General features: G+C 40.3%; 1 protein-coding gene across 2 annotated transcripts; it reads left to right on the top strand.

Annotated features, from left to right (window-relative positions):
* The first annotated feature begins 11 nt into the window (after positions 1-11).
* On the top strand, positions 12-27,133 carry LHFPL6 (LHFPL tetraspan subfamily member 6). Of its 2 annotated transcripts, none has more exons than XM_081319302.1 (4): positions 12-296; positions 2,098-2,696; positions 24,080-24,178; positions 26,981-27,133. In XM_081319302.1, exons 2-4 carry the CDS (start codon positions 2,300-2,302, stop codon positions 27,097-27,099), a joined length of 615 nt encoding a protein of 204 aa, XP_081175428.1. In that variant the 5' UTR covers positions 12-296; positions 2,098-2,299; the 3' UTR covers positions 27,100-27,133. The 2 variants fall into 2 exon arrangements, with proteins under 2 accessions (XP_081175428.1, XP_081175429.1); XM_081319303.1 differs by lacking the exon at positions 12-296 and adding an exon at positions 1,090-1,275.
* The last annotated feature ends 686 nt before the right edge of the window (positions 27,134-27,819 follow it).

Genomic DNA, 27,819 nt, shown 5'->3' with positions numbered 1-27,819 from the left:
CTCGCCGCGAACGCTTCTCTTCGGGTGTTGTCTGTCCTCCTTCGCCTTACAAGGCTGCGCGCGAGGCTTCCCCCCCACCCTCCTCCTCCTCCTCGTAGGTGGCAGGGGGCGGAGCTCCTTGCGCCGAGATTTTGGGACCCCCGCTTGGCTCTTCCCTCCTAGAACCGAGCGCGGCGGCCGCAGCTGGTTCTGCGCTCCGGACCAAGCCGTCCGCCGCCCCGACGCGTGCCGAGCAGCTGCAGAAAGGCCGCGCTTTGCAGCTTCCATGTGTGCCCGGGCCGGATCGGCGCAGGCAGGTCGGTAGAGGCTCGGCGTGGCCGGGGGCGGAAGGCGATCCTCGTCCGCTTTAAGGAAGCTGTCGCTGCCCAGCGCCGTTCAGTTGGAGCCCAAGGCGGTCGGAGAAGCCGTCTGGGGCAAAAGGCGCCAGAGAACCCCTTGCCTGCCCCGGATCTTAAGAGCAGGGGAAGGTGGGGGTGGTGGGGGGGGCGGCGGACCCCCGCCCGCTTTTGCTGCGCCTTCCCGACACCAGCCCCGGTTCTTCCCGCTGCCAGATCGTCCCCTTTCGAGGCGGCGGTAGGAAGCCAAACTTAGCGGCAAGTCCAGCGGGGCAGGCTGCCAAGCGCCTTTTCGGCGTCGACGCCCGGCCGTCCGGAGAAAGGCCGTGACTCAACAGTGTGTCTGTGTGTGTCTGTCTCTGTTTGTGTGTACCCCCTGCCCACCCCATTTTCCCGGATTGACAGCCAGCGCGGGAGACTTTGCAAAGAGCGCCCCCCCCCTTGCGCCTCTTCTTCCCAGTCGCTGCCCGTCACAGTTGCTTTGATCGCGTGGAGTGGGCGAAGCAGGCACCCGGGCGAGTGGGGAGGGTCGGCGTGCGCCTCGCTTTAACGTGAGTGGGGAAAATCTGGGGATGCTGGAAGAAGGCTCCTCTGCCTGATCCGGGCCTCCTCCTTTCCCAGGGGTGCAGGCTGGGTTTTGTTTTTGAAAGGAGTCGCAGATTTTCCTCCTCCCTATTGCCAAATGCGGTCAAGCCCATTCTTTTTTCCTTCCGTTCTGAAAGGCGATCGGGTTGGGTTGGTGTTTGTTCTCCTAGTTGGGACCTGGGCAGATGTTCATAACTCTGAGGAGAAAAACAGCGGAGGCAGAAGAGCCTGATTTGCGAAAGCTGTTAACTTCCCCCTCTTACCCGCCTCTTTTAAAGGCAGGAAGACCATTTGGGTTTTTGAAGCTCAATTTGTTCCTCCCCTCAAGGAGAAAGAACAGGAGGCAAATGTCTTGGTAGGGGGGTTATCTTATTTCTCTTACCTCCAGCTTTTTTCTCTTCTAAGGATTCCGTAGAAATTCCAGGGATTGTTACTGGCACTGTGTTATTGGGCACTGGTTTGCAGCCAACTGAAGATTGAGATTGCAAGGCTAACTGGGCTGCAGAAATATGGATGACCACTAAAGAGCAGCAGCGAGAGCTTTTAGTAGCTACTTGCTGCCCTCGACAGTCACCCAGATTTTTTAGTAGTTCTCTGCTGTCTCAGTCGGAAGGCAAGGTAGACGTGGGCTGCCCTGCTGACTTCTGTGACGTGGCCATAGGCCTTGTTGGGTGGTATTTCCAGGCTCCATAAAGCTTCCACTGCTCACTTCTCCATGTCAAAAGGACAAGAGAGCGCTTTTTTTGTTTGTTTGCCAGCTGACAACTAGATGTGGTAGGGAAATGAGAGGGGGCTGACCAGTTCTTTAGCAAACTAAAAAGTGGGGCTTTGTGATTCATGGGTTCATTTCCACTTGACACTGAAAGCCACAAGAGCAGTATCCAGAGCTGGACCTGATCATCTTCCTGCAGCTTCCCCCAGCCTAACTCCTGGCAAGACTCATCCATCCTGTCATTCTGATCATCTTCATTAGAGGGTTATCGAATTGGAACAAGCTATGCTTGCTGGTTGTAGTTTCCATCCTGTATTTCTTACATTGCCCCCCTCCCAGCTTGGCTTCATAGTGAAACTTCATTTTCATTGCTGCTTTTCTTGCCCGCCTTCCCCATGTTGAAAGAACTCATGATTATTTACCTCATCTTGCTCCCTTCCTTAATGCTTCTCATTACAATTACAGCTTCCATTGGGGATGAAGAAGTAACAAGAAGAATTTCCATCTCTGCCATACCAGGAATCTTAAGGATAAAAGAAGTGAGTTTGACAGCGCTTATGGAAGATTTCCTTAGACTCCAAGGTTCCTGGGACTGAGGAAATATCCACAGATCTCCAAAACTAGTATATCAGGTGGCGGATTTTGTTCCAAGTTCCTTTGGGTCATCATGACTGGGAAAATGGCCTCTAGCCTGACTTGTACCGGAGTGATCTGGGCCTTGCTTTCCTTTCTTTGTGCTGGAGCCTCCTGTGTGGGTTTCTTCATGCCTTATTGGCTGCTGGGTTCTCAGCTGGAGAAACCAGTCTCTTTTGGCACTTTCCGGAGATGTTCCTATCCTGTTCGAGATGACAGCCGCCAGATTACAATAATGGTGGAGCAGTGTGGACGTTACGCATCCTTCCAGGCCATTCCGAGTGTGGAATGGCAGATCTGCACAGTGGTGACCGGTTTGGGCTGTGGCCTCCTCCTTCTAGTGGCCCTCAATGCACTTATGGGATGCTGTGTATATGAGCTGATCTCCAGGACGGTGGGCAGGGTGGCTGGAGGCATCCAGTTCTTAGGGGGTAAGTACCTGCAAACTCCTGACCTTGGAGCCAAGGCCTGCCAGCACACAGTGCCTCCATTGTTCTTGCTGAATCAAATTCTTTCTTATATTCATTTTTCTGCTAAGGCCAGCCTCTACAAAATGGGGTGGTGGTGTATTTATAAAGAAAAAAAAGACAGTGAATGGAATTTCGAATGCTGAACCCTTTAATACAGTATTGTCATTTTCCTGTGGGGAAAGAATTGTTTCAGAGTTCACTCTAATCTCTTGTCCCTGAAGTAGTGAGATTTTCCACCCATTACTTGCAGGGAAAGAGTACTTGACTCAGTCATGTTTTGCCTGAAGGAAGCCTTATTGTTTTGGTGAGAACACAATACACCACAATTCTAACCATTTATACCGAACAGAAAGACCATTGTATTTCTTGGAACATCCCCTCAACTGTTTATATTAAAATGGGAAACATAACTTATTAGAAAATAGATTTTTAGATTGGCGCTCAGATCATATTTTGAAAGTTATTCTCCCTTCCCCAAAGTCTGCTCAAGTCTCAGAAATAGTTTCGTCTAGTTTATTGTTTCTGGCCATATGGTTTTAATTCTAATTTTTCCTTTGTGTGTGTCTGTGGCTGTACTCCCTCTTTCTTTGTGTGTGTGTGTATATTTGCAGCTGTTTTCAATTCTATCTTCTGCAGCTGTGAAGGGGGAGAAAAAAAACAACAAGAATTATGCAAGAAGTCAGATTTAGTGACATTTTGTGAGGAGGTAACGCAAAGCCTCCCTTGAGCTGAGCCAAATTTCTGGCTGTTACACATCCATGCAGTTTTCTGGTCAACAGAGTAGAAGTGATTTTCCATTCCCTTCTCTGGCATAGTTTTTTTGACTTCCTCAATTTTGCCTCCAGCCTTGGAATACCCTGGTGATATGTCATCATAGCACTGATGATGGTTTAAGCTTGCTTTGCTTCCAGATCTGGATATGTTTGGCCAAGTGCTGCCCCCTGCTGAGATGAGCTTATGGGAACTTTGTTTTCTGACAGTGAGGTAATGGTGGTAGAAGTGGAAATGGCTTGCTGATAATGGCCTTAACTCCTCCCTTATAAGCATTCTGGGGAAAAAACCACGATGTTGCAATGCAGAACTCATAGAGTATATCAAATTTCTATTCTGATGGTGTAAATTGAAAACCAGGATCCACAAACATTGGCTGGCAGTCAAAGGCCACGATCCCAAATCCTTAAATCACTATCCACACCGACGACACCAACAGCACCAGTTTGATTGGGGCAACATAAAAATCATCGGCCATGCTATCATCTGCCATGCTTGTGAGGTCATCGAAGCCTGGCACTCCACAAGCAGTTCCATCGACAGACACATTGACCTACAACTAGCCTACGAACCCCTCAGAATCCAAATCAACCACACAGCCAACCAGAGACAGCAATGACCCTCAACCAACTTACACAAGCCCTGCCCTGCCACCAGCAATTCACCTCCCAATGACCCTGACCAGATGTAACCTCCCCATCACAAAACCCATCACAAAACTCATTGATGACACACCTAGCCTATCACAAGACCCATCACAGACCCTCACGTGACAGCCCCCACACCTGAAGCCCCTATAATCAGAATAACACCGTCATCCCCTAAACTCTGCTGAAGATGTTACCCAGCCTGGTAACAAAACATTCGGAAACCAATCCACAAGCTCAGAGAACGAACCTTCATCCTCATCCTATAGCCGAGCTACAGATATTCATCACTATTGCATAAGTTAATACTAATGGTTGCCTCTGCAATTCCTCTTTAAAGCCACATCCATCCAAGCTGATTAAAATTATGAAGATATAGGATGGACTCCACTGTCAATAGAAAATATTCCACTCGCCTATTTTGGGGGGGATTTCTTCTTTTACTTTACAAGCATACTTCTCAAAGTGTTTTGGGTGGTAAAAAAAAATAATAATTAACACAAACTTGGTGTAAATTCAATTGGACAGTTCTAATTAAATTCTAATTAACTCTTCCAAATGACTTTTATGGAAGGAGATAAAATTAGGTGCAAAATTCACACATGCTAAAATTAATGCTGAAATGTGTAGCAGTATCACTTATTTTTCTTAATTAGGGAAGTGAACTCAATTAGCTATGTTTAAAATAATTATAAGCACTGTAATAAAATAATTCCCAAAGAAAGGTTTTAATCTAAACATAACATATTCATTTTTCTCCCAGTTTCCTCTCTTTCTGCCAAATAAATTATTCAGCTATTAGTAAAAGATTTTTGAGAAATTTGCATAATATTCATAATTAGCTTTGTCTAAATTAAAATGAACCTGGTAATATACATTTTTCCGTTGACTGAGGGTACTGGAAAACTTTCTTCAAAAGATTCTAATGTGAAGTCTTTCAGAAAACTCTACTAACAAAGAAATTGGATGCTTACGCAGTAATACTTGTCTGCTTTTGAAATTAATCTTGCCCTCATTTTCTACTACCAGTATAATGTTGGATAATTTTCTGTACAAGAGTTTCATTTTGTGGCTGTTTTTATCAAATTTCATCATTCTCATTAATGAAAAATCTTACTCTCAACAATTTGCATTTCTCTTGCAGTACATGTCTTTCAGTAGCTACAGTGAAAAGTTTTGATGTAGTCAAAATGATTGGAACGGTAGTTCTTTGCACTTATCTGTACATTATGTAGTGCCAATTTAGCAACTTGATTTTGGAGTATGTGTGTGTTAGTGAAAAGCACTAGAAATATATCTTAAGATGGTGAAAAACAAAGAAAGCATACAAAGCATTAAATGCTTTGTATGCTTTCTTTGATTTTCACCGTCTTAAGATGTGAATTATGCCAATTCACAGTGAAGCACACAAAGCATTAAAATGCTTTTTATGCTGCACCGTGAATTGGTGTAATTCAAATCTCTTTTATTATCTTATTAGTTATACGATTAACATTAAGAGCTCAGCTGTCCTCTTTACTTGACACATTGAAGAATAACTTCTATTCCAGAAAACAGATTACAAATTCTGGTTACTTCATGAGGTAATTATGAATGTTGAATTGGGCACTCCCTTGCCCAGTTGTCTTGTTCTCATAACAGTAGCTGGCCACTGCTATTCTGTGTCTTGCTTAGATGGTTGGTGGAGAGGAACAAGTTGCCCCATGCAAATTAGTTAGTATCCTAGGATCCTTCATTCAGCAGCTGAACAATGTGACAAGGATAGCAAACGTGGCAACTATAACTACTAGCCAGACAGAGACTATTCCCTCTAGTTGCAACAACAGGGACAGACTACGCCCCTAGCAACCCTGGGGTACAAAGCTCCAATCAATAGGCCCAACTTGGACAGCAACTCAAACTGATGACGCTTAACCCCTGCTTTCCCCCCCTTCCTTAGGCGATGGTTGGGGCTGAAGATTAAAAAAAGGCCTTTTGTATGATGTGTTCAGCTTTTGACTTGCAGCTCCATGGGGGCAGAGGGGAAAACCTAGACCAGGGGGAAACTTAGGCTGAAACTTTGCATCACGTTTTGACACTGAAACAAAGATAAGACGCACCGAGAGCATTTTGATGTGTAATTGTGCAGAAGGCACACAACAAGTGAACTGTGGAAAAGCAAGGCGTTGGAGAAATAAAATAATGGGTGTATGTATATGCCTTTTTTAACCTCGTACAGAAGGGCTATGAAGGGAAGTTACATTTCTAAGGAAAAATCTAACCTAACCAACGGAAAAATGGATTTAGTTTATTAACGTGCAGCTTCGCTGAAAGTTTATGGTAATGGATGATTCATTCATTCATCATTTCTCTTTGCTCCCCTTTTTTCATAATGTAAACCTTTTTCAGTCTGAATTAAATTTTGGCCTTACTACTGTCCAACCTGCTGGCCAGTCTCTATGAAGAGCAGCAGTTGCTAAATTATTTCATAAGGGCGATCCCTACTGGAGCCAGGATGAAAAGAAAGGGCCAGAGGCACACTTCCTGGGAACCCTGTGTTTAATAAAAAGCAAATTATGCTTGTAGTCCAGGCATGGCCCATCCCAAAGGTTACACATTTCACAGATTTAATAGCAGATTTAAAAGCAATCGGAATGTATGGTCTGTCCCCCACATGCTGTATTTTGCAGTACTATTACATTGGCTGTTCTTAAACCTTCTATGGAGTGGATTGGCAGATCATTTCATGTAGAGAAAAAAAAATTGGTTTGATTTATACCTGCCTCTCTGTTCAAGGCAGCTAAGACAATTTCAAATCAGACAGATTATAAAGAGTTAAAATACGGATTAAAATCCACAATAAAAAACCCTAAAACCATAATGACTGCGCAGTCAGTTTTGTAAGGTGTTTAAGGCTAGAAAGGTCAGTGCCAACATCTTAAATGCTTAGTGATTTGCTCTTCTTGTAATTAATGCCACAGCCTATTTAAGGTGTTACTTTCTCTGTGCTCAGTCGAGGAAAATTCCAGTACTATATAATTTTTCATTTTGGAACTTCTTATGACTTGATATAATTAATTTGAACGAACGTATTGGAAGTTTTATTATATCCGTTAGCAAGTGTGACTGTTCTTGATTTGCTCCGTCTCTAAATTGGTTCGTCTTTCTCTCTCTCTCTGCCTATGGAGATTCTCAGTCATCCAGATCATGGTTGTTCCAAAAGGGCTTTTTTCAAAAGGCAACCCGACTTTGTTTTTCCTTGAAGACATTTCGCTTCCAGAAGCTTCCTGGATGAGAAGTGAAACATGTTCAAGGAAGAACAAAGTCCAATTGCCTTTTGAAAAAAAAAGCACCTTTGGGGTTTCTCTCCTTCTCTTCAATTGTGATTCCTAGTCTGTCCTTCTCTTCAAATTCTTTGCCCTCTCCCAGCTTCATCCTCACTAGTCTGATCTGTCATTTAATAGTAGAACTCAATAATGTTCAAGTGCAGCCTAAAATACATTGGAGGACTGCAGCCGAATGAGACCCAAAAGTCTGGAAAATGTATATGATTGTAGCTATTTCTAAAAGACTTGTTCCTGCACCTTCCGATGTGAAAAGATGCCAGAATCTCATTCACTTCCATTTTCTCTTTGATGTATTTACCTGACCTCTGTTATGAGAACTAGGTGGAAAATGATATCAATTTTTCAACTTCAGATACATTATTTGTGTACCATGTGTCAGGGATCTGAGTCATTCGCTTTGAAATAATAAAAAATGGGGTATATAAGTGTAATTGATCCATTGGGAAGTTCCCTAGCAGCGGAAATAAGTCAGTCAGCTACCGTAGTCCTGAGGCTTATTATATATAAAACAAGTAACAAACTCCAGTTCTTTTCTGCAGGGTTAGATGTTTGTCTTAGGAATTCCCCCATGGCTCATTAAAATGTGTCAAAGCAATGAAACTCACACAGCCCTAAATTGTGTTGCTGAGGTGATCGCTGTTTGTTCTTCATTTGAAGTGTTTGTCTCTGTTATACTATATTTGTCTCTCTTTCTTGCTCATCACATTTTGTTACTGCAGGAGTTTTTGAGCCATTATTTTCCCCAATGGTATCTTACAACAATTAAAAATCAATGCGTGGTGACTATGGAAGGGAATTGTGCATGATTGCAAATGTAACCCACGCCTTTTCCTCAGGCTTTTCAGACAAAAAGACAAGACATATAAGCGATGAAATAATAGGAGAAATGGAAAAAAGACAGGAGATAGCAAACTATCAAATGTCTTCCCCTGAATCAAACCTTTCCTCGTGTTGCCAATGCAGGTGGCCAGCAAATTCTGTCTGCAGACAACGTTGTGAGTTACAAGGCAGACAACCACGTGTTTAGCATAGTCTTTGGTGCAAATCTAGCATGTAAGTTAGCTTATTATTCAATTTACAAAATAAATTAAGCATTTAGATTAATTACACAAATTACAGTGTACAGTGCGTGTGTGATGTGAACATTGACTGCATTTTCAAAATTTTCTTTTTTTTTTTTTCCTCTCCAGCCCTGCCTGGACTTGCAGAAAGACAGAGGTGAAATAGCAGGAATAAAGCACATGGTTAATTTTATTTCGCGGGTAGTAGAAATAATGTCAAATAACACTTTTCCTTTCAAGTAAAGAGCTACCTGACATATTCAGGCCATAGCATTTCATACGTTGATGTGGAATGAAAGTTTATTACTTAGACTTACGAAGTTTATGAAATGTATATTGTTTAAACAATATTGGTCAGGGTTGCTCGGGTAATACTCTGTTATTATTTCAGTTGGTTTTCTCAAATCTCTTAAAATATGTTCTTGGTGAGGTAGAGTAGAAGTCTCTGAACTATTTCACATGCGAGTTCATTTATTTTGTGATGCTCTGCAATTTAGGCACAGCCTGCAGTTGTTATTTTATAAATATTTTTAGCTCAACTAAAAATAATTTTCCTTTTTCCCGATTCCTTTTTAAATCGTGACTTGAGTACCATGTAAATCTCCTGGACCGCAATACTAACTAATTTCACCAACAGAAATGACTGAAAGGTAAACCTGTGGGGGAAGGTAGGACTGGTATGTAATTGAATACCAAATTTATTTACAGGTTCTGGATTCTGTCCAGGGAATGCATGGATACAAATACTAGCACAAAGGGGGGGGGGGAAGGGAACTCTCCATCATCCTACAATCCATACACGGTTCAATCTGAAAATGATAAATCAGGCGGCATTTAATTTATTTTATTTATTTATTTATTTATTTATTTATTTATTTTATTACATTTATATACCGCCCTTTCCCGAAGGACTCAGGGTGGTTTACAGGGTGATTAAAAACAAAGATACAAAAGTTAAAAACAGATTTTTAAAAAAATTATATTCGTCCCTGCATAAGTAAAACCCCAGTTAAAATTAAAATTGAAACTAAAATTAAAATTCTCAGCCTGGGCCAGAATGCTCGAAGAGCCAGGTCTTCAGGCCCCGGCGGAATGAACGGAGGTCAGGGGCAGTCCTCAGCTCCACTGGCAGCTGGTTCCAAAGGGCAGGTGGACCCACTGAGAAGGCCCTATCCCTGGGTGTCGTCCGCCGGCAATCTCTTACTGGTGGCACCCTGAGAAGACCCTCCCTGTGGGAGCGCACTGGATGAAGGGAGCTTGATGCTGGCATTTCCTCACCTAAATACTAAGTGCCATCTCGGTGCAATTGGCTTCCTCTTATCAAAGTAAACAAGCTCCTGTAAACTTGGTATATAAACGTTTCTGAAGGATCCATTTAAGCTGCCAGAATACTGTTGAGCCCAGATAATGATACATGCATGACTGGGGATCAAAAAATCCGATTGATTTTGTTCTACCTGTTTTCCTGCCAATCAGCCCATTGTGATCTAGCGGCACTCCTTTGAGGATGTTCTGCTTGCCAAGAATTCTATTGCAATTATCCAAAAAGAAGTTCTCTTTCAGGGATCCTTCCACAAATACCTCCCTGCACCAATTACAGCTTGATGCAAATGCATTTTCTAGCACCAGGTTGAAGTCATCTGCTCATGCGGGCTTTCTGTTGAATTTAGGTAGCTGATAGTACTGGTTTTAGCTGCCATCACTGCTGCTGCTGGTCTCGCTGTCTTGTAAAATGAATTTTACGTTTTTGTAATGTTGTTAGTTATATCTCTGCTTTGGGATTATAATTATTTTTTTTAGCAAGGAAACTCTTACAAGGATATATATTTAGTATGTCAATTGGACTATGTATGGTCATAGGGAAGCACGTGTTTGCTTTATTTTTCTTCCTGAAGTTCTGTGTTTCCTGTTCAATTCTTGTGTATGGCATGTAGAAACATTGGTCAATGTGTGGTTTCTCTTTCCACTGTGGGGAAGCTGACATATCTTTAATCAAGTTCCCAGGTATACTTCAGGTATATCTTTAACAAGTAAGCTGTAATGATTGCTCAGGTGATTAACTAACAATTGCTCCAGTAGAAGGAACAGTGCAAAAGTTTCCAAACCGATTAAGCTTTCATTAGTTTTTTATTTATTTATTTTATTTATTTTCTATTATTTATTTATTTATTTATTTATTTATTTATTTATTTATTTATTTTCTTTGAACCTTTTAGCCCTTTTCTCTTTTTACATAGTGAACGACAGATGCAAAATGTCTGAAAAAATATATACCAGCTCGATAATGTATTGAATTAAAAATAAGGCTAAAGATTTTATTGCCTTCCACATTTCATGAGAATGTGCGGTCTATTAGCAACATCCCTGAGTGCCATAAAACATTTCTGACAAAGGACTTTTTTCTAGTCCCCACTTTTGCAGACATGGCTGAAAGTTCCTTTTCCCATTTATGTATTTATTATTTCGATTGATATAGCCACCTAGAGTCATGTATTTGTCGTGTGTGAACACATTTCCGTGAAATGTGAGAGACGATAAAATATTTAGTCGTATGTCTAATGTTCTAAGAAATGGAAAATGATGGATTAATCCCTTGCAGGCTGTCATTAGTCCACATCTGCAGACTATCATTCATGTTTCCAAACTGCCGGGAGTAGAGATTCCTCTCATTGCAGAAAAATAGCAGGGGATCATAATAATCCCTTGCTTCCCTTTCCAGTAATCGTATCAGCCAGCTTAGACTAGGGCCAGACATGCGTTTGGCACTCGTGCTGCCAGAGAATATTCCTGGCATCAGCAGGCACAGCTTTGATATAAAGAGTGAGCAACAATTTGTTATCCTAGACCTAGAAAATCATTTCTTGGAGTACTGCATGCACAAAGTCCTTGACTCAGGGCCATTCGTTGGATGACAGTTCAAAGTTACTCCTCATAAAAACAAAAATATTTACAATCTTTCCTTGAAGTTAGGACGGTCAACACCACCCCTGCAATTACAGGATGCAATTTGAACGCTTGGCAACTGGCTGACATTTAAATACCGGGTTCAGCATCGTGCAGTTATGTGATTGTGGTCTGCAACCTTCTTAGCTGGTTTCCAACAAGCAGTGCTAATTGGGGAAGCTGGATTCGCTTAGCAACCATGTGGACTTGCTTAACAACTATGGTAAAAAGGGTTGTAAATTCAGGTCTGGTCAGGTGGTGACTGGCCTTATGGCCACACTGACTGACGATGGAAATACCAGTCCCAGTTGTGGTTGTATGTTGAGGACTAACTAGAATAGCCAGAAAATGATCCAGAAAGTTAGCTGGTAATCATTTATGATATTTTTTACTTTTGTACCTTAGACTTCAGTTGGGATTCTAGGACTTAGTCAGTCATTTTCTCTCCCTTTCCTTAAAACTGAAATACTAGATAGATTTTGTTCAGAGACATAGTTCTTATTGTTGCCCAATTTGGAGGTTCTTGCTAGGCAAAAATACTTTTTTTCCTTCTTTTCTAATTTTGGCAGCTCATCCCTCTTCCATAGTTCATTAGTTCCCTGAGTAGCTTCATGTTTATAATGAGATACAGATGACCTCTTAGTTTATTCCAATTTTTATTATATTTTTCTTAAGGTAATCGTGAACCATGGATGGATTTAAACACATACTGTAGACACCCACGCATGATGTAGCTTTGTATAAACCTTAACAAATAAAATGCCGTTGAAGTTCAATATTCTTTGGTTGGCTTAACTCCAAATTCTAGATAACCAGTCCAAATGGGCAAATCTTGCCAATTCTTTTGAAAGCAACCTTGAAGGAGACAGATTTTAGCGAAGAGACTTTAGGAAATTGGGGCAGGGAAAAGAGCCATCAATAATACGTTGTCATGTTCTGAGCTTCCCGGTGAAGATTTATGGAAGACAGCATTGTGACAGAGATTGACAACCAGAAGGTGAATTCTGGCCAGTGTAGTCTTTCTGGACAAGGAGAGATTGTGACATCACCCACTCCAAACAGCTGTTCCTTGTGAGGAGACTTCAGGAACTGAGGTTTTTTGGTTGACTCATGAGTCAAGCAGCTGGGAGTCAAGGAATTTCAATTAAGCACAGTCATAATGCACCCTATATGAACACAATATTTGCCAAAGTCTCACTTTGGTAACCATTTCTGGATGTAATCAATTTACAGCTAAAGAGAGATTTTCTGAGTGGCAAGATAAGAGTAATCCACTTGGTGGGTCAGCATTCTTATTGAATTAAAAAAAATGGGGGGGGAAGGAGAGGGGGCTTCAAAGATTTAAAAACGTTTAGCAAAAGACTTAACATCTGCACAAGTTGCAGATACTGAAACCACAAAAGAGAGATACTGCATTAGTGGATAATGTGGCTGTGCAAAAAATCATTTTATCAATATTATTCCAGTTTGCATAAAGGACAAGATATTTCTCTGGAAAAAAATAGATGAATACTTTAAGAATCAAAATTTACTTCAGACCACAGAGGAACAAAAACAATTTATGAATGGATCTGGGGGGGAAGGGTTGCGAAGCTTTAAAAAGTATTAAAACTGGAAAGACGATTGGACTAGACAGATTACCAGATTCTTATTATAAATACTTTGCAGATGTCTTTTATGATCTTTACAAAATGCAGTGAATTCTAGTTTACAGGGAGGAAGGATGCCAGAGAGCTGGAAAGAAGCCAATATAGAAATAATATAAATGGTAAAGAGGGACAAGATTTTATTTTAACAAGAAACTATGTAGATAAATATAATTACTGAAAAATGCCTACAAGTTTAGAACAATTTTGGCTGATAGGTTGAAAATAGTTTTACAAGAATTTATTGGATCAGTGAGGATCAATATGTATTTTTACTTAAAAGACAGTTACAAAATAATATCCGAAATTTTGGAGTACTTGGAACAACACAACGGAAAACTAGCATTGATTTTGTTAGTTGCAGAGAAGGCCTTGCACTGGGTTTTCTTGTTCAAAGTTTTTGAAGGTATGAACTTTAGAAAGAACTTCATAAAATGGATAAGATCAATTATAATTCACAGAAAGTATATAGTTGTAGAGATCTATACATAATGGAGATCTACCAAAGTCTAGTGAAATACAAAAAGGAACAAAGCAAGAATGCCCATTGTCTTCTCTCTTGTTTATTTTACTCCTTAAAATATTGAATAGAGATATAAGACAACATGAAAGAATTGTTATCTTCTGGCTGGAAGACAGCGTGTTGAAACAGTTGTCTGGAAGAACCCTGGAGTAACAAAAGGGTTTTTTAAAATTCCTAATTATTCCTAATTATTAATGAGAAGGAAGGACTCACTGGAGAAGAGCCTAATGCTGGGAAAGATTGAGGGCAAGAGAAGAATGGGACAACAGAGAATGAGGTGGCTGGATGGAGTCACTGAAGCAGTAGGTGTAAGTTTAAATGGACTCCAGAAGATGGTAGAGGACAGGAAGGCCTGGAGGAAGGTTGTCCATGGGGTTGCAATGGGTCGGACATGACTTTGCAACTAACAACAACAATTATTTGCAATAAAAGCAACAAAATAACTCCCCACCCCCAATAAGTTGCTGAAATGAAAAAAAGCCTAAAGCAACTCTTTATGCAGATGTAGGAAACTTCTGGCCGATACTGCTAGCAAACTCACCAGATTACTCCTCCTATCCTGCCTGAAGGATTTCAACTTAAGTCATTTTCACTGTTGTTTTTTCCACTTGTGCTTTGAGGAAATTGCTAGGTGAGACCTATCAATCTATTTACCATCTACCCATTTTTCCCCTTTGGGAAAACTTCCAGTGTTTAATGCAGGGCATAACCATAGTTCTTGTTTAGAGCACTTTTCTCCATGTAGGAAGATACTCTGAATGATTACTTCAGATATTCTACATGGAGCATGAACATGTTATGCACAATTCACTTGAAGAATTCTAACGTCCTGATTGATAATGAAAGTCCATGGAATTCCTTTATTGAACAGACAGACATCTCCAGGTTAGGGAATAGCATCCTGAGAAATGAAATATTCCATTTGTAATTTTGTGGATATTGCCTATTTTTAATCTCAAATTAATGCTCGGACTTTCTGTGCCCAGCAGCACCAAGCTGAACCTGAGCAGTCTCAAAAAAACTAAATGAGGTGGGACCTGGTTAGTTCTTTAATACAGCAAATTGTAAATCAAACTAAGGATCTGTTAAAAATTGTGGAAGAAGGAAATGGCAAAATTACCTCCATATTGCTGCCAAGAAAACAGTGAAATCTGTGACATCTCCAGAAGATAAACTTCATTTGAGATTCTAATCTTTTTTTTGTAAACATGCTCCAGTTTCCCCAATATTAAAGCTGCTGACAGATGATTATGCATAAAATATTGAAAGAATATCCCAACACAAAAGGATACCCCACAGTAGATCTGCCTGTGTTTAAGATGCCGCAAGCTTCTTGTTATTTTTTGTGACAACAAATCTTTATTCCTACTGTTCTGCACGCTACCCAGAACCACATGGCAATTTTAAAGCAGACCGTCGATATTTGGGAACGCTGGGGTTTTACACAGACTCTCATTGTCCAGGAGCAAGAAAACAAGCCACTGAAAATAGAAAGCTTCCCATTTCTGTTGCACATGAGTGGATTGATTCGGTCTGCTGTCTGTGATGAATGTAAGCAATCAACTGTATGTATGTTCTGCCCGTGAGGCATTGTCAGAAGCTTCAACTCTTGCGGATGAAATGGGGTTGGCAGAAACAAGCAAGACCATATTTGGTAGTCACTGCCCTGGCCGTCCAGTTTCCAGGCACAGAGTCAGGGGTCAGATTGTCCTCTATAAGACTCTCGCAAGTTCCTTTCTTGTGTTAAATAAACTTGCTTCCACTTCTCTATCAGCTTTTCCCTGTCTGGCGTCCTGTGGAGGCCGCAGCATAGTTGATCAAGGAAAGGCTGATCAAAACAGAATTTCAAGTAGAGCTAACAGAGTTTTGATGGCTTTGGCTTTGTGAAAAACCCTCCCAAAGGACCCCACTTTTTCAGGATTTCAAAAGGGCTAAAACCATCCTCCCCCCCCTGTTAAAATAATTGTCCGGGTTGAACGTTTAATTGCATTATCAGATTGTGCTCCTTATTCTTGGAATGTGCACTTCTTGTTAGAATGATAGGGGTTTAATTAGTTATTTTAGATGCAGTTTGAGCAGAGCAAGGCGGTGTGTAACCTTTATTATCAATTTAGTGGATTGAAGAGTCTTGTTGTGAACACTGCGTTATAAAACTTCTTTGTGAACAATGGTCACTTGGGAAGTAAGCATTGCTCTTTGCACAATATTTAATCATTAGGCTGAGAGCCAACAGAGGCGGGTTTTTTTTTAAATAGAGTCCTAACATTGCTTTGCAAATTTAATAGTAGCTTGGGTGTCAGTGGAGCTTTAAAAAAATCAATTCAGCAATTACTGGCACAACCTTTATCCTCAAATGCAGTTGCTTGTGTCCCTCACAATCCATGAATATATATTACTAAATTAATTCCTGCTTTCTTGGACCCCCACTGTTCAGAAATAATTGTTTCAATAATAAAGAGTTACATTCTTGCAGCTGCATCTAAGTAGCAGATCAGATAATAGCTAGGTCACTTCTATCCCCAGGCCATGGATTCTTGCCAAAGATATTGTGTGTGCTATATCAACAACAGTCAATGTTTTCCTGTTCAGCTGTAGCTAATTTTTTCATGAACCCTGGGCAATTTGCCTAATGAAACCAGGGCTGTCTCACAGGCTAGCTTGCAGTGTTTGCATGCAAATCTTTAGCAAGATCAGTGAGAAAAGAGAGATGAGCAATTCACTTTGGATATTTAAAAAAAATGGAATTGAAAAGGCACATGATGCTTAAATGGCCTTAAGCTGTGCAGTTAGGCTACTTTCAAGGGTTAAAATAGTTTTACGGTGATGATATGGTTGCATCAATTAAAATTGCATAAAAGTGAAGGGAAGACACTTCTAAAATGAGCAGAATACGATCAATCCTTGAATACAATTTAAATTATGAAAAATTGCTTTTAGAATTCTGATGAAAGCAGAATGCATACCTCCCTTGAAAATCCATTGCAACTATGTATATTCCTTGGTTTTTTGGTAAAGACCAATATCTTGCTGCTTTGGTTCTGCCTAACAAATTATTTAATTCTGAAACACGTGCATATATTTTTAAAGCTATTCCACCTAAGGAATGTGTGTGTGTCTCTGTGTGTGTGTACATGTACATGCATGTGCACACACACACATGCACACACAAACTTTTCCCCCAGAGCATCTCAGAACTTTTTGCGTTATACTTTTTTAGTCACAGCAAAATGTGACTTGTATTTTCCATTCCTTTCCTGTGTGATTGATGAAGCTTTTACAAGCAAGTATGTAGCAGCTTGTGAATAACTGTACAAGAAGGAAGACTAGAGCAGGAAACAGATCTTTCCTAATTGTACAGAGAAGATTGTGTTTTTGCGTGTGCATCTGTATCTGTGTTTGTATTACTAGCTTAGGAAAGAATCTACATATCTCTCTAAATACTAGTCCTAAATGTTGTGTTCAAAAGATTATAGAACATATGTTAAAACAATTCTACTAACACCTCAAGAGAGAACATGTGAACGTAGATGTTAAATAATATCTACTGCTTCCATTTCATCAGAATTTGAGTCCAAAGGAAGGTATAGACACCCCTACTTATTTTATACACTAATTTTTGAGCCTGTATAATCTGTCAGTACACATGATACATGGGCAACCTTAGACATGATGATGCCAAAATAATGTAATGTGAAATGGGACATCATTTGGTACTTCCATTGTCACATGGAACACAAATACACAAAAGATAGACTTGCATTCTTTCCCATTCAGCATTTCCCGTTTTATGTACAGTATTACAGATTTTCATTATAAATAATGAAAATAATGTAGTGGCATGGAGACCAAATCTTCTGAATATCAATTCCTATGTTTCATGATGATAACAAACACCATAATCTTAATACAATAGAATCTTATTGAAATGCATTTCCTGCATCAGACGAGGAGAGCACATCTTTCTCCTATCCTGGCCACTTTTTACAGTGGCACAATTGAGAACATTTTAACAAACTGCATCGCTGTTTGATTTGGTGGTAGCAGTGCCTCAGATAGAAGAAAGGGAGAGTGGTAAGGACAGTCAAGAAGATTATAGGAAGCCCACTTCTCATTATTCAGGACACTGCTTATAAGCGCTTTGTGCTTAGAGCTCAAAGCATTGTTAGAGACCCCACACATCCACTTTACGGTCTGTGTCTGTTCCTCCCCTCTGGGAGGAGGCTTCAAAGTATTTCCAGCAGGACTACCAGATTCTGTAACTGCTTTGTTCCCTATGCCATCCATCTGGGAAACTCGCAAGATTCGTTTTTCTCGCAACTAGACTATGTTGTTTCTCTGTGTCATAGAATATATGTGGTATATGGGTGTGTGTGTGTGTATATATATATATATATATATATATATGTATATATATATATATATATATATATATATATATATATATATATATATGTATATATATATATATATATATATATATATATATATATATATATATATATGTGTGTGTGTGTGTGTGTGTGTGTGTGTGTGTGTGTGTGTGTGTGTGTATATACACATACACACACATACATATATATATATATATATACATATATATGTGTAAATTACTAACAAAGAATTAAAGGGAAACTGAAATGCATTTCTGACTCTTTAGTCTTCATCAGTCAGCTATACCCTTCTGAGATTCGAACCTGGGCTGATTGCATATTAGGCAGTGTTTCCCTTTAATTCATTGTTAGTAATTTACAGAAATATATGAACTGTCCGGTGTGACTACAGCCTGTTCGATGGCCTTCAAGATAGGCTGAAAACAGGAAATAAAGATTTGCCCCATGTTTGAGGCCTAGCAAGGTAATCTAAATAGTTAACATTTGAAACATACATATATATATATATATACACATACATATATATACATACATACATACATACATACATATATATATATATATATATATATATATATATATATATATATATACATACATACATACATATATACATATACATATACATATACATACATACATACATACATACATACATACATACATACATATATATATATATATATATACCCTGTCATATTTATGTAGTGTATTGGATGTGGTGACCCTTTGAGAGCTGTATGCAATGAAATTTCATTTTAATTTATGCCGATTAGTGTACATTTAAAGTGACAATAAAGTCTATTCTATTCTATTCTATTCTGTTCTATTCTCTGGGTCATCTCTGGGTCTACCTAAGTTTTGAAAGTGTCTTTGAAGATTTCTTAAATATCTTTATTGTATCAATTCTATCTCCAATATAAATGTGGTCTTCAGATAACAAAGAGCACTAACACTTATTTCCTCACATTTTAAATAAGACTATGACCTTCTTTCTCTACCAGTATACAATCAAGCGCCAGTATACAATCAAGCACTGTGCTACAATCAATAAATGAAAAATTAGATTGAATTGCTGTCTCATTCTAGTATGTTCGATATTCAGGTGCGCTCCTATGCACTATTAGTCAAAAGCCAGTATCACTCTTAATAGTCCATTGTGTACATTCATTATCTCTAGGATTTTAGTCTTAGGCTTTACTAATATCACTTAAGGCTCCAGTGGAACTGAAATATCAATTATATCCTTAATAATATCCATGCACCTGTTCCTAAACTAGCTGAACAATGCCATCCTTTAAAATAGGACACTATCAGCAAATTTAATTAGTACATCCCCTCACCCTAATACTTCATGCTGGCCAGCTGAGGTTTTTTAATCATTTTCCATCAACTTTAATCATTCTCCAAAAGGGAATAGTGTGATTATATGTATGTATATCACTACACTATACCCTTTGGGGGCAAACTATGTTTTTCCAAGTATAAAAAGGAAGAAATAACAAGCTGAAAAATCTTAAATGCATAAGAAAAAGAAATGCAGGTAGTCCTTGGGTTACAACCACTTGTTCGGTGTCCGTTCAAGTCATGCTACGCTGAATGAGGAGACTTCGGAGTGGTCCTCAAAGTTCCGGCAGTAGCACCATCCTTACGATCTTATGATAATTATTCAGGCAGCATGATATAGTCAAGTGATACAGACTTGCAATCTTCTCTATTGGCTTCCCACAAGGAAAGTCAGTGGAGAAGCTATCAGGACCTGTACATTGCTCCGACTCCTGATGCTTTTTCTCCAGAGGATCCCCTGGGTGAGCAGGCAGCTGCTGAGTTGCACCAAGCTGCAGCAGCAACCCCTGTCCATGCCTCAGATGCGACACTTGCCTTCTCTTGCGTACACTTTCCGCTGACCTGCCTGCAAGCTGCCTAAGAGAAGCCTTTCATGATTGCGAGTTGCAACTTTTTACTGGCTTTCTGATTGCCCCTGCTTGTTGGAAGCTGGCAGGAAGTCCCAAACCTCAGTCAGATGAGATCCTTGCTTGACAACCTGTGATCCTTGCTTTACAATGGGAACAGGAACTGCTGGGATTGCAGTCACCAAGTAATGTGGTCACCTGATACTTGTACTTTATGTCCACATTGCTTAGCGACAGAATTTCCAGTCCCGATTACTGTCATTAAATGAGGACTACCTGTAAAACAGCTAGTTTATACTTACCCCATTTACTATATTATTCCATTCCTTCCTATTCTTTCAAACTACCAGTTTTGGCTTCCACCAAATCCATATATTGCTTTATATGTTGCCCTTTGTTCTTTAACCTTTTGAGGATTGTATGCATTTGGCCATGATTTTCTCTAACTTCATTTTCCTTCCCACCCATTCATTCTTGTTCCCTAAGTTTATTTTGTAATTTAATCTTTATTCGTTCATCTTGAAACTGGACGTTAATTTATATAAACAAGATTAAATTGCTGTTGATTGTATGGGATAGCTTAGCCAGTGGTTATTTCTTTACATTCTTGAAGCTTATTTCAACAAGAATTGCATGTGATTTATGTGCTGTTCCTTTGTTTGAATTTTCATGAAGTTCTCCATATGTTGTTCGACCTTTAGAAATGCTTCTTTTTAGTTGTTTATGTTCTTGCTGTAACTGGAAATACTGGGAACAAAGAAACAATTTTCTAAATAGCTCTTCCTGTATATAAGTCTCTCTTTGTACTATTAACTGTTCTAATTATGATTCCACACTATTAAAAAAAGATTCATAAGGAAATATCTTGGGGTTTCTGCCATGAATTCTGCAATAACCAGAATTCTGCCATAACCAGTTAAAATTTAGTTTCTTTTTAACTTTTTTCCACGTTGGGGGCAGCTGCTTCATCCATTCATTTAGAGCTTGAAGATGGATTACATATTACTACACAGACCCGTACCCATAGATGACTTTCTGCACTCCTCCTAATTTTTTTCCTGTAATCCAGCAGTCCCCAACTTTTTTTGGCACAGGGGACCGGTTCTGTGGAGGTGTTTCTGTGGGCCAGAAGGGGTGTGGTTTCACATGCTGCCTCCATCCTGTGGATGGGGCATTTGTTTGCATGGCCCGGAACCAGTCCCACTGACCTCCCAGGGTAATCCCTTACATCCAGGTGGTGTCAGGGCGACTGAATGGAGCTGAACATTTGCTGGCCAGATGCCCTTCCTGACACCTACACAGAGTTTGCAGCAGACAATTACTCATTGTGCCCAGAGAGAGAAATCTCTGCCACTACCTAGGATCAAACTCACAGCCCCCTGATTGTGAGGCGAGAGCGCCACCTCTAGGCTACCGCACCGCTCTTCTGCATTCCTAAACGTTTACAAATCATTTAAAATAAGTGTACTGCCAAAGTGAGGTTTTCTACAGGTAGTAGAACTTCTAATACCATTTGTTTAATGACCGTTTGAACTTGCAATGGCAGTGACAAAAGTGATTTATGACCGTTTTTCACACTTAATGAGTGACAGCATCCCCTTGTTCACCTAATCAAAATTTGGACACTTGGCAACTGGCCTGTATTAATGAAAGTTGCACTGTCACTGTCACTGATCATGCTGAAACAGGCAGTGTGGGGGTACCTTTACCAGATAAAGAAGCTGCCTTACCCACTATCAGTGAGATTTCCAACGTTTGCTAAGGAAATGCACAAAGAAGTTAGCAAGACATTTAGCCAATTTCTGACACCCACACTAGCAAAGGTAGTTGATTCTAAAGCTGCCCAGATGCATTTTTAATCACATCCAGGATTTACAATGCCTCACCCTTCCCAGAAGTTCCTGTGTTCTTGGGCTGACCGCCCTATTAATAGAGATGCTGAATTCTGTTTTGTCTGCAAAAAGATTCCTGTGGTAAAACCAGAATAGGCTAAGTGGGGGAAAAAAAAGAATATCCAACATATGAACCTACAAACTTATACCTATGTCATTTGCACCAACCCAACGTGGTCATCCCAGCCACATGACCACATGGAAGCGCCTTTAGACAACCCCCAGCTCCCTTGGCTAGGAAATGGAGATCAGCACTGCCCCTTAGAGTTGGACTCGACTGGACAGGGGAAACCTTTGCCTTTACTTGTCATCCTCCATTGATGACCACACTTGACCCCAGAATTTCCATTTGCTAAGCAAGAGTTTGTTAACTGAATTTTGCCCCATTTTGCAACCTTCCTGGCCACAGTTGTTAAGTGAGTCACTCAGTTGTTATGTTAGTAACCCGGTTGTTAAGCGAATCTGGCTTCCCCATTGACTTTGCTTGTCAGAAGGTTGCAACAGGCGATCACATGACCCCGGGGACCCTGCCACCGTCATAAATGTGAACCATTTGCCAAGCGTCTGAATTTTGATCATGCGACCACGGGGGTGCTGGAACAGTTGTAAGTGTGAAAAGAGAGTCGTAAGTCACCTTTTCCAGTGCCGTTGTAACTTCAAAGAGTCACTAAACGATGGCTGTAAGTCAAGGACTACCTGTCTTTTCTTGTTTTGACATTGGCCTGAGCTGCTGTATACCTCTGACTTCTTCTGAGTATCCCGTTTTCTTCTGGTTCAGCTGTAGGGCGGTTCAGATTGGAAAACTTTCCATCCTGAGTTCCAGAGGGCTCAGGAACCAGATGGTGTTTTTTTTCCCATTCGAGGAACTCTTGTTGTTGAGTCTCCTGGTTTCTAATTCCACAACTCATCAGTAGATTAGATCTTATGGATGCATATGATTTGAATTTTGCCATTCAGTTCCTAGTCAGGTTCATATCTTATTAAAAAAATGTCCAGCTTCATTTCTTATAGGAGCAGTCTACTACCCCAGGGGCTTGCCTCATCCCATCCACTTAGCCTCTTAGGCTCAAATGAGCCATTGTTCTCCCATCCCACTCACCCAAGCAGAGAGACGACACAGCAATCTCTAGCCATATATGTAGCTGTCTGGAACAGCGCCTGGTTACAGAATGATGGTGCCATTGCAGATTTCAGCAGTTTGTATTTAAATGTAAGAAGAAAGAAATCTTGATGGCCAGGAGCCCTCTTCTTCTTCCTCCCCCCCCCCCACAAAACACTTGAAAGGAATAACCAGTGGATAATCTGTCTGAATAGATTTATTGATTGGATGTTAAATACATTGCATTTACTGATGGCCGTGCCTAAGGAATTGCTTCCAAGAGCATAAATTAAAGCACCCAATACACTTAGATTTAGATTGTGTGGGAGTCCTGTTTTTTTTATTAAGTTCTGCCTTTAGTGTGTGTGTGTGTGTGTGTGTGTGTGTGTGTGTGTGTGTGTGTGTAGGGAAAATACTTTTTAAAGACACATGTACATGTATTCTTAGGTGCAAACGCTTCTGAAGAATTTATCAAAGATACCAAGAATCATAAATGCATGCATGGGTGCTGGGCAAGGTGAATAGCAAAAATAATCATTATATACAATTGATAGGATAACATCTTCCCTTGGATTGCTGACATGTTCTCCTTTTCAACATTTGTATTAGTATTTTGTGGGCAAGGAATCAGAGCAGCCTCAGCAGATAGCAAAACTTGGTTGACCCTGTCTAGTCTGAGAAGCTAAGCAAGATAGAAACTGCGGTCATACTTGATGGGAGGTTTTCCAGAAGACCCCAGAGCTGCAAGCTGGACTTATATATTCTGGAAGAAGATAGTTGTGAACCATTTCATATTGTCCTTAGGAAGACTACATAGATGTGCCCATAATATCACCTTGAGATGAATTAAACGTGACGGAAACTCTTAAAGAGAGAGCAGCAATTTGGTCTGATGTAATTTTTCTCCCTCCCCCCCTCCGCGTCGCTGTCAATATAGCACATGATATTGTTAACTCAAATACTTTAATCTTTCTATAAAGTCCAAAGATGTACATTATATTTGAACTTTTCTTTGTTCAGTAGAGGAAAAGTTAGAGCACTCAAGGAGAATATGAGGTCCGCCACAAACTTCGTTCATGCCATTTGTTGACTATAGTCCAGCTAAAAATGTGTTGCTTTCTTTCACCTGTAGGTTTGTTGATTGGTTCTGGGTGTGCTCTCTATCCTCTGGGCTGGGGCAGTGAAGAAGTCAGACAAGCCTGTGGCAATCTTTCCGACCAGTTTGAACTAGGTGAGTAATCCTAGTCCTACGGAAAATGGCCTTAAATGAAATGGATTCGCAAATGCTCAGAGTGTTCACAAAACAACACCAGAAAGAGAAAAACAAGAATGAAAGATGTTAAGGCTCTTCTGTTTTTTAAGAAATGGAACAGCTGCCCAGCCAAAATCTATACCTATGACTAAAGTAAAGCCACTTCAGAGGCTTATGCCTACATGCTAGTTTAACTGTGGTTTGGTCTTGGATGTGTTTCCATAACATGCTAAGATGCAAATCATCTATAAACTGCAATTATTGGGTTTGCTTAAATTATAAAGCAATAATAATAATAATAAGTGGACAAAATTTCCCTCTTTTGATTACAAGAGGCCACACAGCTTGGATCCACACATATACTATGCTGACTCATCCTAGGTCCTTGGGGAAAAACTCATTGCATATGAAGGTCAACACCAGCTACAGAGCTGGCAACTCTGATTTCATATTGTTGTGTATATAATTTTTAAATTATATAAATTATGGTTTAGACCATAGTGCGATCTGTATCCTTAAGTATATTTTCTTCCCTAATTTCTGCCTGCTCTACCACCTTAAGTCGTGTAATGTGAGTCCTCTAGACTGTTAACTTTAACTCATGTTGAAATGGTCATCCTAAGTTGAATGTGAGGATGTTGCATACAGAAATCAAAAAGGACTGGGTCCCCCAAACCATAGTGAAGTAGAGGAAAAAATCCCCCCCTTTTTTTCAGATGGTCCTTGATTCCTGAAGGTATACCCAGGTGCAACCTGGATAAGGAAATAAAATTCACTTAATGCTGTGTGCCCGGTATAACTGCTCTTTGTTGAATCCCACGGGGGTTACTTTAACAGAAAGTACAATTCATATATATTTGCCCAGACTTTCTGACAGGGCAATCTAGATTAATGGCAAGTCATCTGGAACGTGATCCTGGTTTGCCCCAGTTACTTTGTATAAACCAAGAGGCATTAAGTCTATACAAAATGATGAAGATTTGAAAAAATAAGTGTCAAATGTAGTCTAGTGTCCCTTGCTTGTGTGTCCACCTAGGTGCCTTCCTTTTATGGTTTTAAAAACCATGGATTTCACATGCTGCTGGCAGCTCCCGAATGAAAGGTAGAATATAAATTTAACAAACAAAACAGTGAAGGCTAATTTATTCTGTATATAGCAGTTGTCTGGCTTAGTGCCTGAATTAAAAAACCTTTGACTGTTACCTAGAGCATCTGGTTTCAATTATTCAGAGTTTTTCAAATATTTTTCTCATATATCTGAATATTTATATCTCTTCCGCATTTCCCATTCTCCAGAATTTCCAGTCATTGACAAATTGATATACGCAGTATTCATTGAAAGGAAAATTACCTTGAATCACCCACCCCTAAAAGGAAGACTAGAAAGAAAAAAAATGAATTACCCTCAGTGCAGATTTGCTAATCTAAGACAGCTTTTCTATTTTTATGTCAGCTATTCAGGAGTGAAAATTTCTTTCTCCAAGTTACTAAAATATTCCTAGGAAATGAAGTAGATTGATGATTAAATACACGTTATTAATATAAATGTGTTTAGTAGGGCGTGCATTTCTCAGAAGCCATTACTGAGAGTCTGGGCTATACCACCATTTCAAACCAACAACGTTGTCACTTTCTCTAAATCCTTTAATTCAACATCACATACATCTAGTTTGGTATTCATTGCTTCTTCCTCTTCTCATATTTTATTGTTGCCTTTGCAAAGCTGGGCACTTTCCTGCACTTTGCCCAGTTTAAGAACATTTTTCCTACCTACTTAACAGCTCTTCTCAGCATTAGTGAGCAAAACAGTCTGATGATTCATTTCGAAGGTTAGCCTAGTCTGAGTAAGGGGCCAGGTGCCTTTGGAAATCTCACCAGTGGCCAACAAAAGCAACTGTACCCTCCCATTCCACAGGCATTTATGTCCAAGTACGGGAATGAAAATTGTTCAGGTTCTCCCTGTGTCATTTGTGCTATTGGCTTTAGAGGAAGCTTCAAAGGCAAAGGTTCCCCCGCACATGCGTGCTAGTCGTTTCTGACTCTAGGGGCCGGTGCTCATCTCCGTTTCAAAGCTGAAGAGCCAGCGCTTGTCCCAGGACGTCTCCGTGGTCATGTGGCCGGCATGACTAGATGCCAAAGGCGCACGGAACGCTGTTACCTTCCCACCGTAGTGGTCCCTATTCTTTTACTTGCATTTTTACATGCTTTCGAACTGCTAGGTTGGCAGAAGCTGGGATGAGTAACAGGCGCTCACTCTGTTACGCGGCACTCGGGATTCGACCTGCCAAACTGCCGACCTTCTGATCGACAAGCTCAGCGTCCTAACCCACTGAGCCACCGCGTCCCTACAGAGGAAGCTTACATCAGTCCAGATTAAGTAATGAATTCAGCAAACTAAACTAGGTTTATGGGCAGATATCTGGACACAGTTTTTGAATACAAAAGGAGTTTTTAGTCCCTAAAAACTCCAACGAGTGCCTGTTTTTATACAACCTTCCAAAATCCTAAGCACTTGCTCTAAAACAGGCATCTCTTGAAGGTAAGAAAACTTGACCTTTGCCTATCCTCATACCAAGGAGCCAGCATGTTTACACACTTGATGGGCAGGGAACAAATAAATATGGCATACGAATACTTGCATTTTCCTTCAATTATTAAATACGGCATCAAAATACTACTGTTATTCCAGTGGTGTTGGTGGTTGGGTGGGAGAGATTGAGAAAAGGAAGACCGCGCTTGCAATAACACTGTCTCTGTTTGTGTCTTTTGTCTCCCCTGTAGGCACCTGTGAAATTGGCTGGGCTTACTATTGCACAGGAGGAGGAGCTGCAGGAGCAATGTTGATATGCACTTGGCTGGCCTGTTTCTCTGGCAAGAAACAAAAACAATATCCTTATTAAAGCCAGAACAAAACAGAACAAAACAAACCAGTGGTGAGGGTTGGGGGTGGGGGTGGGGGAAACAGTTCGTATGTTTTCTTGAGAAGATGCATTAACTCTTTATAGTAGCCAGATAAATGCAAACGAGTCAGTGAAGTTGGAACTGATGTGTGATACTGTGAATAGGAAGGAAGTTCTCTGGGTCTTAAGAACCTCAGACTGAGAATGTTAAGGAGGCTAGGTTGTAACTGTATTCTTCCTAGCCGGCCGGTTATGGGCATCGTCCAACCACATGAAGTATCCCCTCATGAAGAGTGAGGAGAAGCAATGGGATTTTAGCACACCGTCAGTTGAAAAGAGTTAAAGAACGTTGTCTTCAAACACGAGGATTGGGCCTCAGAAAAGTTTCTCAGCAAATAGAGAAGAAAGGGTTAGGGTTTTTCCCCCCTTTGTAACCTGCTTGTCCTGTGAGCAAGTGCCAATTTTCTCAGAAGTGTGGCTGCCACTTGCGTATTTATAGGGAGACCTGTTTTTAGGCCTTAACACAGTTTGCCTTTAACGGCATCACGGGCTGGCAGATTGGCCCCCTGCAAAGTATGATTTTGTTTTTTTAAATTTAATCCGAAGTAGTCAGAGGCCTTCTTTGTGAGACTTTTTGAAAGCACAGCTTCCTACATTTGCACAGACACTTTTCCCTCAAACATACACAACAAAGGTTAGCCTCATGGATCAGGTTTTCTT

Source organism: Vipera berus (genome assembly GCF_964194415.1).
Source record: "Vipera berus genome assembly, chromosome: 1".
NCBI lineage: Eukaryota > Metazoa > Chordata > Lepidosauria > Squamata > Viperidae > Vipera > Vipera berus.
Note: the sequence above shows the minus strand (reverse complement) of the source record. Positions and strands in the feature narration are given on the sequence as shown.